The following is an 18,331-nucleotide window of genomic DNA, read 5'->3' as shown; positions in this document are numbered from 1 at the left end:
TAGCTAGCATGGATATAGAGATAATGAAAAAGTGGTGTAAAAATTTTGATGAATAAATGGGAGAGGAAAAAGGAAAGATTTTTATATTTCTTGACAATGCTCCTGGCCACCCCAATTTATAGTTAAAAAATATCAAATAATTTTTTTCCCTCCTAGCACTGCAAGTGTATTACAACCAATAGACCAAGACATCATGAAAAATGTCTTAGTCCTCTATATCATTTTATATATCTACGACAATTTTCATTTGTGAAGTAAAATTTAGCATAAAAATAAGATTTCCTTAGAGTCCCCTCAGACTTACAGACATCTCTCACTTACAAACACATTTTTGAGGACTGCTAGTGTCTGTAAGTGAGAGGTTTCACTGTGTGTGAACACATGCATAGTCAATTGAAGAGTTAGAATCAATTATTTAAAAAGATAAAAATACTTGCCCCACTCTTTGGTTGAAGGCCAAGCCATAATGAAACCATGATGATGAAGTTGCCTTACTATATGGGTACATTACTACTACCCCAGTGAGAAATGGGTGGTGGAATCCACGTGGAACCCACGTGGAGATGTAACATGGATACCACGTGTTTTTGGTCGTGGAATCAACGTGGAACCCACGTGGGAATTTGGTGGAAAAATTAAAACAGCAGTAGGTGCTGTCCTAAAACCATTAAAACCTCAACCACTCTATATCTAAACCTTCTATATATGTGTCTACGATTTTTCATGTGCTCTCATGGCTGCCTTTCCACGAATTACATATATAAAAATAGAATGTGTGATACATTTTCACATAACTAGCGTGGTTTCAGGATGATAAATGACGAAATGTCACCAGAGAGTTAAGTTTCACAAATTAGAAATTCTGTTTAACATTTTATGATAATCACCACAAATCCACTTGAAATCAACGTGGATTCCACGTGGGTCCAACCACTCAATATCCACCACCACCAAATATCCACCACTCAACGTGGATTCCACGTGGGTTCCACGTGGATTCCACCACCCATTTCTCACTGGGTTTAGGCACCATTTAATGATTCAATAGATTATGGAAGTTGACAAAGGAGGATTTTGGGGAGGGGCAGGGGGCACACACCCCCCCGACACGCCTAAACTTAGACAAAATTTTCAATTCGGTTATCATTAGTATGTTTGTTGAGTATTTTGGAGCCTCAATAATTTTATTTCTTATTAATAACTTTCATGTTTAAATAAAGAGAATATTTTGTACAGTAATTCTTGTATATTGCTTTTAATCTCAAATATGAGAAGACGGTTTGCTTGTGCCTTGTGCCTCGTCCCCCAGAAAAAATCCATGATCCATCCTTGGAGGTTGACTTAAATCAAGACAGAATTATGGTAACCTTTGTTATTAATTATTTTTATTTTTTTAGTTCATTATATTTTGCAACTTTATAAATGATTCCGAGTACATTACAATGAACAATTTTACTATCTCCTTTGGGTTCCAGAGATGCCTTATGATATACTGTTCAACAAACTTACTAGAACCCTGTTGAGAACAGTTAACACGAATGACAGTTACACTCACTGTTACCAACACTCATGCAAAATCACACTCTCACTGACAAACATTACAAGCCCTTCATCAGTTGTTACAGTTTCTGAGTCCAGGGAATGAAAAAATATGAAAAAATTATGTTCCCTGGCACAGACATAAATACATGCTCAAATCAGTTGTTTAAGTCTATTTTTATTTTACCATCTCTACACCCTTAGGTTTTTAGCTATTCAAATTACATGCCAATTGAGGTGTTTCTGCGTTAATATGTTTTAAAACCTCATGCTCATTTAGCTATTAAAAAAATTGATTGTTTGCCTTGGGATTTAACTCAGATGCTCTCAGAGCTGTGACAGCGGCTGAATCAGTCATTTACTGAAAATTTCCTCTTTTATTTTCAGAAGTCTATCATCAAACTTTCGTAAGCATTTTTCATCACTTAACGGAGAGAGCACAGTAATAAAACACATCACAGTTGGACCCATTTCGATATAGATAGCATAGATGGGGTCGTCAAGGAGGGGAGGTTTTAACATTCCCTTCAATCCTCTTGTAACTATGCAGAAGGGACATTATTATGAGGGGAGATATGGGTTGGGGATGAAACATTTGCTGGTAGGAAGCGTCGGGTCAAGAGAGCTTTATGAGGGTGACACGACCATCAAGGGAAGGCCATCCTGTAATCATTCCATTTTATTTTTCAACATGTCACTCTCTCTCTTCGCTGAAGTCTTGGAAAGCACCCAAAAATCAACATCTGACAACATTGCATATCCGATATGTCCAACACATTATCAAAAATGAAGTCACTCTCTGGTTTGTTCAGGTAGTCGGTTCACTTTCACGGGCAGAGCCGACTCGGTCAGCTGGCTCCGGCCACCAGGGCGCAGCAAACGATCCACGTGAGCATTGCCCACTGTGCCCCCAGCAAGAACGGCAGGGGCAAGAAGGGTCTGGATGCGTTGGGCGCAGACGAGGATGATGAGGATGCAGTGTGCAAGTCTACGAGATAAGGTGGCTGGCCACTGTCGTAATTGTCGTCCATGTCATCTGGATCTCCTGACAGCTTGGAGCTGTAGTCTGCTTTGAAGAATGGGAAAAAGTATTGGTGGGTGAGGAATTTATTCAAGTGAATGAAAGAGTTTCATAAATATTAGATACTAGTAGGTTATCCAGCGTTGCTCGGGAAGGATAGTACCCAGAGACAGGGGCGCAGCTAGGAATTAAGGCTAGGGGGGGTTTTAGGAGCAACAGGACCTGGAGTGTGTGGTATACCCGCCAGGATAAGAGGGAGGTGCAGGGGCCCCCTCCCAGAAAATTTTTAGGATAAATGGTTCAAAATGGTGAGTTTTATGGATTTCTGAGGGATATTTTATTAATCCTTCTAGACTCTTCTATAAGTATATTAACCAATTAAGTAAAATGGTTGAAACGTAAAAGTTTCTCTGAGCTCTGGGGGTTTTAATCCCCCAAAGCCCCTCCCTCGCTGCGCCACTGCCCAGAGAAGTGGGAAACTTGGAGCTTATGGTCACAAGGCAGCATTTTTAGGTAAAGGAACAAAGCAGGTATGATGATGATATACATATGTAAAAGCAAACAATGAAAAAAGTGATTTCCATTTACCACACAGGGGATTAGCTTACATCCCGCTCCACAATATTGGCCATTATTTGTGTCTGTACTTGCACAGACCAAAAAAATCATGGGAACACATAGTCAAGCAAAAAGGTTTGCACCAAGAGTATTAATAGTTACCCCTCTTAGTGCTATCCTTCTTCCTGGGGTTCTGGCAAAAAAACGGAGTGTATTTTCATAAAATGTAGCTACTAGGAAAAAAAACAATACAAAGCTATTTTATTACATAACCATAAGTGTTTTTTTTTAAATTATTGAGGTTAAACTGTTTAATATTGACAAAATATTTTTACGTTTATGTGGTATATCGGGGCAAATCAACACGACCATTCCAGTGCCAGCGTGCAACTGCCAAGATGGCGGCAACACCACGTTTTTATTCCAGGAACAATTGCCTGCCGTGAAGCGGCAGGATCAAGTGACAAACGTAATACATCACACTCCTCCCTTCCCAAAAAGAGAGGGAACATCCCAACCCGACGAACAAGAGACTAATTATATAATACAAAGGAATTAATTACATACACAGAGGAACAGCTGACATTAGCAAAAAAAAAAGAAAGAAAGAGAAAAAAAAAATCTCAATGATTGACATCACTCCCCCCCCCCACCAATGCTCACACATTCCACATTTCTTTTACTTTTCTTGCCCTTTTAGGGTACCGTGTTTGCATTTCCTCAACTCTTGGTTCACTATCCCCCCCTGTTTTTTTTATTGAGTCATTTTGCACACTCCCCACATTGTCACAACCCTTTCCCAACCCTGTCTGCCAGTACCCCACAGGCTCTGAACTACCACTTCTGCTGCAGCTCATAGCAGTTGCCTTCCCTGGAACGATTAACTCACTTTTCATTTCACTCAAAACTTGAGTTTCCTCAGCCCTACCTATCACCCCAGTCCCCACTTCCCTGAGCTGATCAATGTGGCGATGCCACACACTTCCATCTTTTGTCTCCACCCTGTAATTTCTTGATCCCAGCACTGACACAACAGTAGTTTCTTTCCACTGTCTTGCTCCTCCTCTGGTGTAAGCTGTAGCCCACACTTTGTCACCCACATTGAAGGTCCTCAGTTGGGTAGAGGTGCCATGGGACCTCTTTTGGTGCTCCTGCTTCGTGGTGACAGTCTGATTAATGCTGGGTTTGAGAAGTGATAGGCGTGACCTAAGAACCAATGTGGTATATCGGGGCAAATCAACACGACCATTCCAGTGCCAGCGTGCAACTGCCAAGATGGCGGCAACACCACGTTTTTATTCCAGGAACAATTGCCTGCCGTGAAGCGGCAGGATCAAGTGACAAACGTAATACATCACAGTTTACTGAAATAAAGTATATCAATGTAATAGGTCATAGCAAAATAACCCTTCTCTTTTATTTCATTTATAACTTTCTCATTGAAAACATTGAAAATTTCTGGAGATGGAGCACAACTGCTCACTTCTATCTTGGTTCTTGCTTCTTTGCAGCTGGACCAAGATTTAATCATGGCCACTTGGTTTTTATGCAAATTGTGTGTGAATCTCCGGTCATTATAAATCACTCCAATTTATTTGAGGGTTGCAAGTATTGAATTCCAGTCTATGATATCAAAGGCCTTATATAAATTCACAAACATTCACATATTTGTAGGCTTGTTCTTCTCCATTCTCATCTCTACAAGCAGCTGAAGGCCCAAAAGGCCTCCCTTGTTCCCTTTTTTTTCCTAAATCTGAATTGGTCTTCATCCAGCAACTCCTCTGCTTTCCATTCTATTCTCCTGTAGCCCAAGCTGCAAAAGCCAATATATTGGCCCGCCACACAAAAAGTGTTAAATGTAAGAATCCTTTGAGTTATGCTCAAGTGATGGGTTAAATGTCTGAAACCCCTGACACCTTGCTACCTCTGTGGAATTGGTCTCTGTGTATGTCTCCAACACTATGCCTTTTAACATGTTTGCAGCATCTTGGTGTGGGAAGGTGGAGGTAACACAAACTCATGCGGTGATGTCCGGCCAATAGGAGGACACCAAGAGGGTCACAAGACAGATGCAGGGCGAGGCAATTGCTTGGAGGGCAAATGCCAGGCTTGTGCGGCATGCCCAAGGGATTTGAATGTACTTGTGCATGGTGAATTAAATGTGTTAAAACAGATGTCTGCTACCCATCTTACTGTGCCTTCTCCAAACCTGGCCTTTTCTATTAAGCTTTGCGCTTACAAAAATTTCTTTGGCTGTCAAAGTATTGAGTTGGATGCTCTATAATAAAATTGTGCCAAAAAAGTTGATTTGAGAGAAAAAATTGGATGGATAAACATTCTTAAATGGCAGCAACTTCCATACAAGAAGACCAAATAGCAATTGAAAGAGGCTAAATACTTGGAGCCTCAAGAAAAAGTGTGGAATTTTTCCCACCGTATCAAATACAACAGCAGTCCTAGGCAGGAAATATACATACTGAGGTACACTTTGGCTTTGGCTTCAAAGTGCTTGGAAGTTTATGGTGAAAATATGATGAGGCTGGAAGTGGTCCACCATCTGTTGTCAATGATGATCTCGTAAGGAGAGTCGATTGAAACATTCATGAGAACACACATTTCACAGTGATAATGCTTTCTAATGAATTTCCCAAAATTTTAAGACCTCTTTTCCATAATATTGTCTTAGGTTTATTGCAAGTTTTATTCTCAATGGGTTCCCAAAATTCTTACCGATGTCCACAAAAGCAAACTACTCAAAATTGTTTGTTACTTGCTTGCAAGTGTTTGCTTAGGAACTATTTTGTTTGAAGCAGTTCAATGATTTCAACCATACAGTTCAGACATGGCACCATCCCACATCCACTTGTTCTTGCACTTGAAGCATTAGTTAGACTTATCAAAATAAAAAAGAAGTGAAACACTTGGAGCAACGAATGCTGTTATCATTAGCCGTTGAGAAAAAGACACAAGAGAGGCCTACATATGATAGTGGATCGCTATAAAAAGTGTTCAAAAAACTTAAAAATGAAGCAGGTGTGTAAGTAGTTAAAGATATAAATATTATTTCATGTTCCAGTAAAATTGGGCTACTATGATTTGTTTACCATAGTTTCTTCACAAAATGGTTATTTGTTCCTGGATATGCATTGTACAAGCCAAAAATAGCCCCAGTCTATATCATAAAATGCATTGGGATGAAATGGGGCTTCTATGACAATTTGTCCAATTTTGTGACCAAATGACTAACAATAAGACAGCTGAAATTGATTGAAGAGGATGATTGTTTCTGAGGTTGATTAAATAAAAGTAGCAGCGTATGGAATGAAATTCTGAAAAGTATCTTGAATAACAGAGCCAGACCATTTCAGGTGCTGTTAACGTCCATACCTCACAATGATATGGAAGTATGCTCCAAATGTGGGCCCTAATACATACACCTATATAGCATGACTTCAAAGCTTATATTTTGAGCTGTAAAAAGACTCCTTTTTTTGGTGAATGCCCTGTTTGCTTAGGCTATTCTACTGACTATGAGGGTCGTTCAATAAGTTGTTTACATATTTTTTTTCTCAGAACGTATTAATTGTAAAGAGTCAGAATTTGGTGGCAATATGCATCAACATGTCTTATCCAGGCCCTATTTTTCTGCATAGTACCTATTGTGTTCTAAGGCCTAGCACTAACATTTTGGGGGAGCATGTATTCCCTGGTGGTAAAAGCTCCTGTCATGCAGGCGTAGTAATGCCGAGCGTGGGTGATCATGGAGCTCTGTTTCTGCATCTCCTGAGGCTGTAACTTTCCCTATCCATCGCCCAACTCTACTCCTACCAACTGTAGCATTGCCATACAATGCACACAAACATTCATGGATGTTCAGAATGGATTCTTTTTCTTTACACAAAACTTCAATAATAGCATGCTGCTTTTAACGTGAGGCGTATGCAGATGCCATTTTGACGCTGAACTATGGTTCTGCTATATGCTGGAACGGTGTCAAACTTCATCAGCACAGAGAACAGACATCAATTGTGAAGCTCTGACAAGGACATTGATCTATGTATATCAATGGCTTTATAAAAAAATGTGAGGCATTACTTATTGAACGACCCTCGTATTTCCTTCTTGCTTTATCCATCATTGGTCACTTGGCTACCCAACTAGCAGAATTCCTTCTCCTCATCAAGTTTATGATTTCCTTAATTGTTTCAGGTTGGTCCTCACCTCCACTCATCTACTGCAGACCAATACTTTTGTTTCCTGGCTTTGATTTTCAGCTTATATATTATCGTTATGTTTTCCATAGTTAATAGAATTTTCTTCAGGTCACTCTCTGTCTCTGCCATTTCCACTATGTCATCAGCTAATCGTAGCATGCCAGTTTTTTTCACCATGGATTTTATCTCATGGCGCTTTCTCTTTTATTTCATTGATAGCTTTCTCAATGAAAACAACGAAAATTACTGGAGATGGAGCACAACCCTGTCTCACTTCTATCTTGGTTCTTGCTTCTTTGCAGCTGGACCAAGATTCAATCACAGCTTCTTGGTTTTATATAAATTTCGTATAAATCTCCTGTCACTATAAAGCACTCTAATTTCTTTCAGCATTTCAAGCATGAAATTCTAGTCTATGCAATCAAAAGCCTTATCTAAATTCACAAATGGGATATATGTATTCTTGTTCTTCTACATTCTCTTCTCTACAAGCAGCTGAAGGGTCAAAATGGCTTTCCTTGTGCCTTTGTTTTTCCTAAATCTGAATTGGTTCTCATCCAGCAACTCCTCTGCTTTCCATTCTATTCTCTTGTAGATGATTCTAGTTGACATCAATGCTGCACAAGTGGTTTGGCTAATGGTCCTAAAATCTTCATATTTCTCCTCCTCTTCCTTTTTGGGATTAGGAACCATGATACTCAACTCGAAGTCCCTTTGTATGTTCTGTCAGTGATGGTTTAGTAGAGCTGAGTGAATATCTTTTCCCCTGCATTTTTAATAAGCTCTGCTCATCAATTCCAGATGCTAGGGTGGATAGATCACCCACTTTGAGGCTTATTTCATTCCTTATTTTCTAGTAGTTGAGAAGCCCTGCTTCGGTTTTAGCATCATTGTACTTGCTTCTTCCTTCTGAGCTCTATGGCTTCATCTGTGACCCATGGATTTTTCTTGTTTGGACAGTTTTTTTCCTCACAAGAATATCTTTTGCTACCTCCTGTAGTACACTTTTAACGATATTCCAGCTTTCTTCCACTGATCCTTGGTAGCATCCTCTTTCATTTTACTCCCAACTGCTTCCCTTTTTGTCTAGTGTTGAATTTTAATTACTGCATCCGCTTAAAGAATAATTTAAAACCAAAATGATGTAAAATGTATATGCAGGTACATATGTCATTTATCAAAAATTTTCCGGGACCCCTGCCTAGGATGGTGGGGTCGACACCCCAGGCAATCTCATTCCCCCCAAAGCATATTGCTAGACCACGCCATTGGGGCACAGAATGAGTATGTAGAATGTGGATGTGACATAGTGGCTTAAAAAATAGTCAAGGAGGTATATGGGCATATAAAATGTGATATGTATTATGAGAATGTTGGTATGGATGTATGAAGCCAAGCCAGAGTGATAGATCAACCAGCTATGAGCACAGAATGAATTAAAGGAGCAGCATGGTGAGGACATATTTTTTGTACCGAGGCAGTAAATATACTAGTATATTTACTGCCTCGGTCTAGCTAGATCAGAAATAAACAAAAAGCTAATATCTTGGATGGATAGTATTCAATTTATGAGCATTGAAACAAACAAAGCTGATGAACTTTAGATTTTACATGTGTACATGACAGTTTGCTCTAAGCAAGTGAAGTTCATAAAATATTACCAATAATTAGCTTTGACGAGCAACATTAGATTAACGTAGGTGTTAAACTGCCTGAGGTGTTGAGGAATAGGGGGTAAATAAATGCTTCAGTACAGTAAGGGAGGGCTTAAAATGAAATTTGATTAATTTAGATTAAAAATAAGGAACAACCCAGAGAAAAACAGTAGAATTTTGCAGGAAAATCAAGTTATTTACTAATTACACAGAATCCAAATATAATTTAGCATGGAGTAGTCCAGGAGATATGGGGAGGTATACTACATGAAAGTCAGGCAGAGACTTAGGAATGCATAGTTTGAAAACTCTGTACAGCTTCCCTATGCAGATGTGGATTCTGACCACAATCTACCCCTATGATATGGTTGAGTTAAAATGACTTGGAAGAGACTGAGGAGCCAGTGGATAGAATGTAGTAATTCTGAAGATGACAAAGGGAACTTCTTGAGGCTTAGGAACAATATAAAAAACTTGTGCAACTTCCCTATAGTGGATATAGATTCTGACCACAATCAAAAGCTAATGAGGTGTAAGGCAAGGCTCAAACAGCTTAGAAAAAGCAGGGGACCCAGGAAATAGATTGTAGCAGCTACGAATAGGGCAAAGACAAGGGAAAATTAGGAACTTGAAGAGAAAAAGAAAGCAAAAATTAGGAGGGGACATATATGTACTACTCAGTAGAAGAAGGATAGAACAGGGCTGGAATCAATAGTCAAAGTGATGGAGTTGATCGGATATGCAGAAAGCAGAAGGATTAAGACACTGTTGATAATGGTAGGAATGACTAGTAAAATGAAGGAGAGAAATAAGAGGAAGTACATGGATACCAAGCAGGGCAGCAGGATATATGTATAGAGAAATTAGCAATGTATTGCTGCAGGAAATGCAGAAAGTATGAGAGGCTTGGAGGAAAAGACAATGTTGGAAAATGGAAAAGTCTCAGAAACACAAGTAAAGATAAGAAGCCATTCTCAAGAGAAAAACAAGGATATGTGATGTCAAAAATTATTATTAAAAATTCTTGTTAACTTAATGGTAAGAGTTTTAGATTAGAAGGACGATGTATGCAGATGAGTTGCAAGATGTGGGGGGATCACGCTACCTCTAATAAATCTCATCATTACCATGATTTTTCTTATGTGTGCAATTTATTTTAATAAATTCCCTATTTCTTCATTTGATATAAAAAGTAGTAATTGAAGCAATAGTCAGTTCTAAAGCTATTCCAGCTGATGTAATACATTTTGAGGGTGGAAATAATGTCATTTTGTAAAATGTTGACAGAAATGAAGTCTATTACCCTATGTAAAGCCTGAGAGAAATATAATAATAAATAAAATTGGTCCTATTTGTCAGGAAAAATTATGAAGAACAATATCTCTTGGCAAGGATAAAAGCCCATTCTATTTTTTAAGTTAAAAATTGTATACCTAAGATTATTGATAGTATGCATTTTGACAATGGTTCATGAGACTCCATTTTCAATTCCTAAATATATTCTAAGTGAAATTATATGTTTTTTCATGCTTTCAACCAGGAGTGGTCTGGCCAAGTTAGCAATTGTGGAGGGCCCCGAGCTCAGGGGTCTCCAAAATGCTCATGTATATTGTGAAGCATATATGAAAGGTGTAACGAAAGGACTCAGATTACTTAAACCAAAGTTTTTTTGCAATTATAAATTTCTATGTTTTCATTAGTTGCTTTATTTGCTGCATACATCAGTGTAAAAAGATGATACAAAGAATATATAAAATAAAAGTATCAGAAGATGAAAGAGATAAAGATGGTTTTTTGAAACGGTTATTCGAAAAGGTTGTATTAAAATTTTTTTGAAATTTCAGAGCAGTTTCAGGGAGCAAATTCACTAAATATATAATAGAACCATAATACATTATTAAATTTTATTAGGTGTGAAATTCTCACTTTTCATAGTATTGTTTCTTACAACATTGTTATTTTGTCTTAGCTTTTATCAATATTTTTAAGTGCCAGAATAGCGTCAAGATCCATTTTTTCGGGCATGCAATTTCCTAACATTTTTCCAAATTCACTTTCCAATTTTCCTCGTAAGATGAGCCTCATTATAAGCCCCTGCTGAGGGTCCCCAATCACCCCAGACTACCCCTGCATGCTACTAATGCTGAACAATTACTTAAACAAGAAATTAACAGGAAAACATTAAAAGAAATATGGTTGTAAATATGCTTAAAAATCCTCAAGGCACCCTTGTGGTTCCTCTTTCCATTGATTACATGCTAGGGGCTTTCATACCTTTTTCATATACAATATTTTACATTACTAGGTTCATACTCATCCTGGATTTTGGCTATTGCAAAGGTCAGGCATGAGTTTCAATGCCCTTACCTAAGTCCAACCAACCTTTTGATTCTCGTCCTCGATTCAGGACCTCATTCCTCTCAGTGTCACTGTGGCGCTGTCGTCCCTTTGACCGTCCTAAGGATGCAAAGTTTTCATGTGAAAAAATTGCTCAATATTTTTACTCAATTATTAAAAAATATATTTAATATTAATGAGAATTTTCTCATGATTCCCACCATGAATTGAAATTGATAATTCATGGAAGATCATTAATTTGGCCTTACTCTACTTTTCTGAGAAATATGCAGTGATTAAAACTTAATGACTTACTCATAAAAGATAAAACTATGCCTCACAGTAAGGAAGATTGTTTTCTTTATTCGATTAGTTTTTGTGGAAACTCTTTGTTTCAAAAAAATATTACCATTGCAGAGTTAGTCTTGAAAATCTCCTTGAAAGTTTCAATCTGAGACTAATCAAGTATTTGAATTAAGGATGCTTACAACTTGGAAAAATTGGAGAAATATCAAACCTTTTTTCTTGTCATTAGGAGACAGTGTGAGAGAAGGTGGCTGAGGAGCTGGAGTGGTCGTTGTTGTCGATGGTGCTGGGATTTCTGCAAAACAGAATAAAGAAAGAAGAGGGTTGATAAACTGGAGGTGAATTTCACAATTTATTTGTTGGCATTATGAATGTAATTGAACAAAGAGTAGGTATAGTGCAAAAAATCCACAGGGAAAAAATTATTTGCCTTGGCACTGAGCCATTTAGTATTAGAACTTTAAAAGCAACATGTATGCATTAAATCACAACCTTATCCATTTGATCTTATGATCTTTCAAAGCAAATTTCTTCCCCTGACAGAAAGGAGTTCTGTTAGAGCATATGATGTACATACAAGGTTCAAGATCCTGGTCCTAATCCAGATCAAAGTGAATGAGTTTTCCTCAGTGAAATTTACACTTTTGCAGTCATTTGGGCCTAATTTTGTTAAGGTTTACCCCTGGCTCTGCCATATTCCATAAAATTTGTCCTCACAGACAACTTAATGTTAACAAGTTCGGCCCCAGCCTTGAGACTGCAGAGGTAATTGAAATTGTGGTTGAAGCCATAAGGATTTACCATAGGTACCTTTATTTACCATTTGTAATTCTTAAAAAAATGAAGGAGAAGGAAGGATTTGAAGTAAAATGAAACAATTGTGAAAAGTAATTTTGACCTAAAATATATTCACTAAACTACTAACAACTATTTCCTGAAATGTGATGCAGAAAGTGAAACCTGGGTGGACAGCTTTTATAGTTTTTGAATGATTAATTCTTTGATTCCTCCAAGATTATTTTGTCAAAAAGTACAGGGTGTTTCAGGAGGAATGCAATATATCTGGAGGCAGTAGGGGAAACAATTTTAAGCATTCTTTGTCCATAAACATGGGGTCGTAACTCCTCGGTTTCTGAGCTATGGTGACACAAACATATTTTTGTTTGCACTTTGCAGTTTCCATGAAAATAGTTTTCCTATAGTAACCAGCCCTTTCAACATTTTTTTTATGCTCTGAATTTTTAGGGACATGAAATAATTAAGGTTGGATGAAAATGTGCAATTATAATTGCTTGAAACAATTATAATTGCACAATTGCACATCAATGAGACCTTTGAGTGAGTAACAACTGTGCCATCTCACCCATTTTGAGATTATTTTTATGGACAAAAAATGCTTATAATTGTCTCCCTTACCACCTCCTGAAGTATATATTGGAGTTTACTCTTGAAAAACCCTGTTTTCTGATTTTCTGTGTCAGAAACTGAAATAAAGAGAAATAGAAACCAATCTTTAAACGTGTCTACCAACATGCTAAGCCATAAACTTACCATCTAATTTTATGAGCCCATCTGTTTCTCCAAGGGAATTCTTGGCCATGCACTTGTATGATCCAAAGTCTCTGTGAGTCACGTTCCTGATTTTCAGCATCATGTACTTCTTGTATCCATTTTCAACGGAGACGGATTCGTACTTGTCTCCTGAAACAAAGTATTGACACTTTTACTAAGTAAATTTATTCTTTTAAACATTGGATTTACTGCTTGGTGTGGATTTTGCACTGTAGGCGATAGAGAGTATGTATTTGGCGAAAGGGAAAAATCTAGGATTGATAGGTTTTGTAATTTTAAATAAGACAGTACTTAGTTTTTTCTTTATTTTCCTCATATCTGGGAGGGGGGCCATTGGACCTGTACCCCTCCTCTTTTTCACTCCTGATTTTGCAGGTGAGTATCCCACTCAAATAATAAAATTTGGTAAAATGCACTATTTATAGAAATAAAGTGAAAACCACTTTTAATGTGTCCCACTAAAACATGGTTTCTGATAAACCGAGGGTCGCACCATATCCCACCATAAAAGTCATAACTTTATAATTTTAATTGCTACTTCAGGGTGACTTATCATAAAAATGCGTCCTATCAACTGCCTCGCCAAAAGTAAATATCCAATTATTTTGTGACTCCTATTAAAAGCGAGTATGGGTTTATCTTTAGAGTTTTTTTATTTTGTTTCCAAAAAAGTTTCCCTTAATAATGCGGGCTCCTATAAGGTGGGGATAAACTGTCTCCCCCAAGACCCACTTTATAGCCCGGATTTTACTGAATTACTGATGCAAATTAGTAAATGACTCAGGTAAATGGATTCAGCAGGGCACATATTCTAGGAATTAAAAGAATGTAGGTAAGACAAAGTTGATGCCAATGACCTCTGCCCAGATCTCCTCTGGTTTTGGTTGTAAAATGGAATGAATATTTCAAATAGCAAGCACTCAAGCAAAGTAATATCATTGAAATAGTCAAGAGTAGATGCAAAAATGGCTAGAAATATATGCCAAAAATCAGATAGGGATGCAAGTTGTTCAATAGAAGATAAAAAAATATTACAACCAAGTCGGTAATCAAGCCAAGAATTGACTCTTCCGTGGTTTCATAGAGATCAATGGAGAGAGATTTTCTATTAAGTTTAATTCAGTGCAGTCAAGTGCTTTCTGCCATTTAGTCAACACTTTGGTGCCACTCAAATATTCTGTTTGGTACATTATAGCATTTTCAGTGTGTTATAGGGAATCGCCCTTTGTCGGTGCTCAACTATAACCATTCTTTTTTTATTTATCCACTGTACCAGAGGGCCTTGTAACAGAGATTGGATAAAAAATATATTATTAAAAAAACATTCAATAATTTGCTGCATTTTTTTTAGTATTTGAAAGTTTATGGTATCAGGAGGACTATCACGAGCTTGCACAGCTTCTGTTACAAGAAAGTCATCTGTGTTGCCTACCCTATAGGATTTAGAGAGTGTTGAAGTCGAAGCATTTTAGTGTCAGCAGTGGTGCAGCAAGAGGGGGGTTTTGGGGGATATACCCCCCCCCCCCCCAGAGCTCGGGAGAAATATTTAAGTTTAATCCATTTTACGTAATTGGATAAGGATTGCTTATAGAATAGTGTTAGGACTAATCAAATATCCCTCAGAAAGCCGTAAAACCATTAATCTTAAAAATTTTCTGGAGGAGGGCCCTCGCAAATCCCGTTTATCCTGGCGGGTATGCAATACCCCAACACCCCTAAGTATTTGTTGCGCCTAACCCCCCCATCCCCCAGCCTTAATTCTTAGCTCCGCCCCTGTGTGTCAGGGCGCAGCTAAGAATTGATAATGTGTGGCCAATTTGACACACAGGAAAACGTTAAAAACAGAAATGGCTTTCTGTAGATTAATTGAATTCAGTATGGATGGAAATGTAAAGACTCCTGTTTTCCGCTACATGATTCCCTGTTTTTACCTGTAACAGATATGCCAGAACGATTATAAACTATAATTTGAATTTTAGTGGTTAATGGATATTCTTTTCATATCAACCGACAACAGAGGGAATTATTTTCAAGATGATAGTACAAGTTTTGAGCATTTTTGAATAACCACGGTGGATTTTTACGTAAAACGCTCATAAAATCAATTTGTTTCATGAAACGAGCTTTCTTGCGAACATGGGCGTACCCAGAATCAAAACTAGGCGGGGGGGGGGGGGGGGGGGGGCAAGACTAGCCGTGGGGTCGTTCAAGTTGTAACTTTTTTGCTCACAAAAGGTTAATGAAACCAAAATTTTAAGGAAATTATGACAGTAATATTTTAGTTTTTATAATTACTTGCTTGGAAAAATAATTATTTTTATTTCAGTTCCCAGTCTTATACTAATATCAGTTTTCTTCAAAAGAAAATTTTTTCATAACTTTTGTTTTGAAATTAATTTATTTTCGCTTCTAGAGGGGGCATTGGCCCCCTTTGCCCCCCGCTGCCCTGATAAAAATAAACTCCTCCATTGTGGAGAGGTCTACCCTCTAATGAGGGTAAGGGATCCTTCCTATACTCTTCAGCAAGGGTAGACGGAGCGTATTTTAGCACATTGGTGGGTAGGCATTCTCCTTCCTGGAGTGTAGGGGAAGGGTAGAGGAAGGGTGGGACTAATATAAAAACAAAAAAAATCCATAAATTAACACGAAAATAAAAAAATCCCTAAGCAACTAAATTAAACGAATGGGGATGAGTTGTAACAGTGATTTCTGAAATTATAAGACAGAAAAAAAATTAGCCTTCACATGGTCTTGAACCCAGGACTCAAGGGTACGCCCATGCTAGCAAAAAACCGTATTGTAACTTTATAATGAAATGTGGCTATTTTTTGGTGTGATCTACCAAGGCCGATCGAGGAGGACGACGCTTTCTCTCATGTCTGATACGCTTGTATACGTACACATGGAAACGTTGAGAATATAAAACGAGAGGACAGGAGGAGGAAGTGAACTTGCGGGAGGTTTGACGGAATGAGATCGATGGACGCCTCTACTCGATTTCGTGAGTGAGCGGGCGACCGAGTTCTCATGGGGGCAGTTTCCGGACGGCAGGCATATCGTGTTTTGGAACGGCATACCTCTAAACGAGAAATGGAACACGGAGGGAAACGGAGACGGCTGGGGGTGGGGTCAAGGTGGCCACAGACAGAGCTCAGCACATATAGGGTTACCAACATTAAAAAATACAGAAGATCAGGCATACTGCGAGACTTGTACAAAACGTTAAGCTTGAGTTTCTGAGAAAGATAAGGATAACTTGAGAACTTGATAATTAAGTTATAAATTTAAAAGATTGATTACATACAGCTGTAGGTAACGTCAATTTTCTGTGAAACAAAGGACAAAAGACAATGGCAATAAGGAATCAGCGAGAGCAGCAGATATAGATAGGATTGCCAACATTAAAAAATAAAGAAAGATCAGGAATACTGTCAGTGAAGCAAAGGACAAAAGACAATCGCAATATAAAATCAACGAGGGCAGCAGATTACCAGCAGAGGTTGCCAAAATTAAAAAATTCAGAAGATCAGGCATACTGCAAGACTTGTACAAAACGTTAAGCTTGATTTTCTGAGAAAAATAAGGATAACTTGAGAATTTGATAATTAGGTTATAAATTTTTAACATTGTTTGCATACAGCTGTCGATAGCGTCAATTATCAGTGAAACAAAGGACAAAAGACAATGTCAATAAGGAATCAGCGAGAGCAGCAGATATAGATAGGGTGGCCAACATTAAAAAATAAAGAAAGATCAGGAATACTGCAAAAACTCTACAAAACGGATTTCAGGGATACATAAGGATAACTTGAGTCCGACTTGATAAATTGGTTATTTATTTTTAAAATTCCTTAGATATAGCCGGTAGATAATGCAGGTATACCTATACGCTCTAGCGTCAATTTTCAGAGAAGCAAAGGACAAAAGACAATGACAACATTGGATCAACGAGAGCAGCAGGTTGCCAGTTTAAAAAATTCGGGAGATCAGGGGTCCCATAAAACTTCTACAAAAAAGCGTAAAACATACCTATATAGGATTCCCAACATTAAAAAATACGGAATTCAGCAAAGATTCTCCAAAAAAAGGTTTCTTGCATTCATGAAGGCAACTTGAGCCCGAAGTGAAAAATTAATAATTTATTACAAACATTTTCAGATAGAGCAGTTGAGTCAATTTTCAGTGAAGCAAAGGACAAAAGGCAATGGAAATATGGAATGGAAGAGAGCAGCAGGTTGCTAATTCAAAAAAACATTCTGGAGATCAGGGGCGCCTCAAAACTTCTACAAAAAAGGTTAAACCTGATTTTCTTGCACTCCAGTGGCGTAGCCAGTGGGAAACCGGGGGGGGGGGGGGGGAGGGGGTCCGGACCCCTCCCGAAATATAAAAACACAATTATTTTCCTTCATAAAAGAAAAAAAAATCATGAATTTACAAAAGATTTTTTTAACAAATGAAGTTTGTTCGATTATGAAAAGGGTTAAAATTAGTTACTTAGTACCCTGTTTTTAAAACAATTCCCCCCTCCCTCGGTTATTGATTTCCCCCGAACGAAATTACTGGCTACGCCACTTTTGCACTGAGATAGGCAATTTCAGCCCGGCTAGAAAAATAAACAATTTATTTAAAATATAGTTCACAAACTGCAGTAGCGTCAATTTTCAGTGAAAAAATGGACTAAACACGATAGAAATATAAAGTAAACAACATGCGAATCAGATATAAAGTTGCTATCAATAAAAACACGCTAATTCGGGGAATTCTGCAAGGCTTCTAACAAACAGTAGACATTTGTTTGCTTGGAGCAATGAGGGTAACTTTAGCCTCACATAAATATAGATTCTTATTTCAAACAATGTTTACCTACCGCTGTAGCGTCAATTTTTATTGAAAAAAGGACAAAAGACAATGACAAGATGAAATCATATACCAAGAAGGTTGCCGACATTTTAAAAATCCGGGAGGTCAGGGATTCGGCAAAACTTTCACAAAAAAGTGTAAACCTTAGTTTCTTCCACCCATAAGGGTAACTTGAGCATGAAGTGAAAAACATTTTACATATTTCAAACAGTGTTAACATATTATTAGCAAAAGCAGTGGCGTGACTTTGGGGATGACGATGGGGATTA

The 18,331-nt window shown here is 37.9% G+C and overlaps 1 protein-coding gene across 7 annotated transcripts in view; it reads right to left on the bottom strand.

The window, feature by feature from the left end:
• Nucleotides 1-1,363: 1,363 nt before the first annotated feature.
• LOC124166847 (lachesin-like) overlaps nucleotides 1,364-18,331 on the bottom strand; it is a 791,588-nt gene continuing 774,620 nt past the window's right edge. For 5 of the 7 annotated variants that reach the window (XM_046544547.1, XM_046544550.1, XM_046544551.1 and 2 more), the window contains 4 exons: nucleotides 13,182-13,331; nucleotides 11,842-11,925; nucleotides 11,355-11,444; nucleotides 1,364-2,605 (listed from right to left, as the gene is read on the bottom strand). In XM_046544547.1, coding sequence (XP_046400503.1) covers nucleotides 2,388-2,605; nucleotides 11,355-11,444; nucleotides 11,842-11,925; nucleotides 13,182-13,331 — 542 coding nt within the window. In that variant the 3' untranslated portion in view covers nucleotides 1,364-2,387. The remainder of the gene's footprint in view (nucleotides 2,606-11,354; nucleotides 11,445-11,841; nucleotides 11,926-13,181; nucleotides 13,332-18,331) is intronic. The other 2 variants (XM_046544549.1, XM_046544548.1) reach the window with 2 other exon arrangements.

This window comes from Ischnura elegans, chromosome 10 (assembly GCF_921293095.1).
Source record: "Ischnura elegans chromosome 10, ioIscEleg1.1, whole genome shotgun sequence".
In the NCBI taxonomy this organism is placed as follows: domain Eukaryota; kingdom Metazoa; phylum Arthropoda; class Insecta; order Odonata; family Coenagrionidae; genus Ischnura; species Ischnura elegans.
This window is presented reverse-complemented; position numbering and strand designations above follow the sequence as displayed.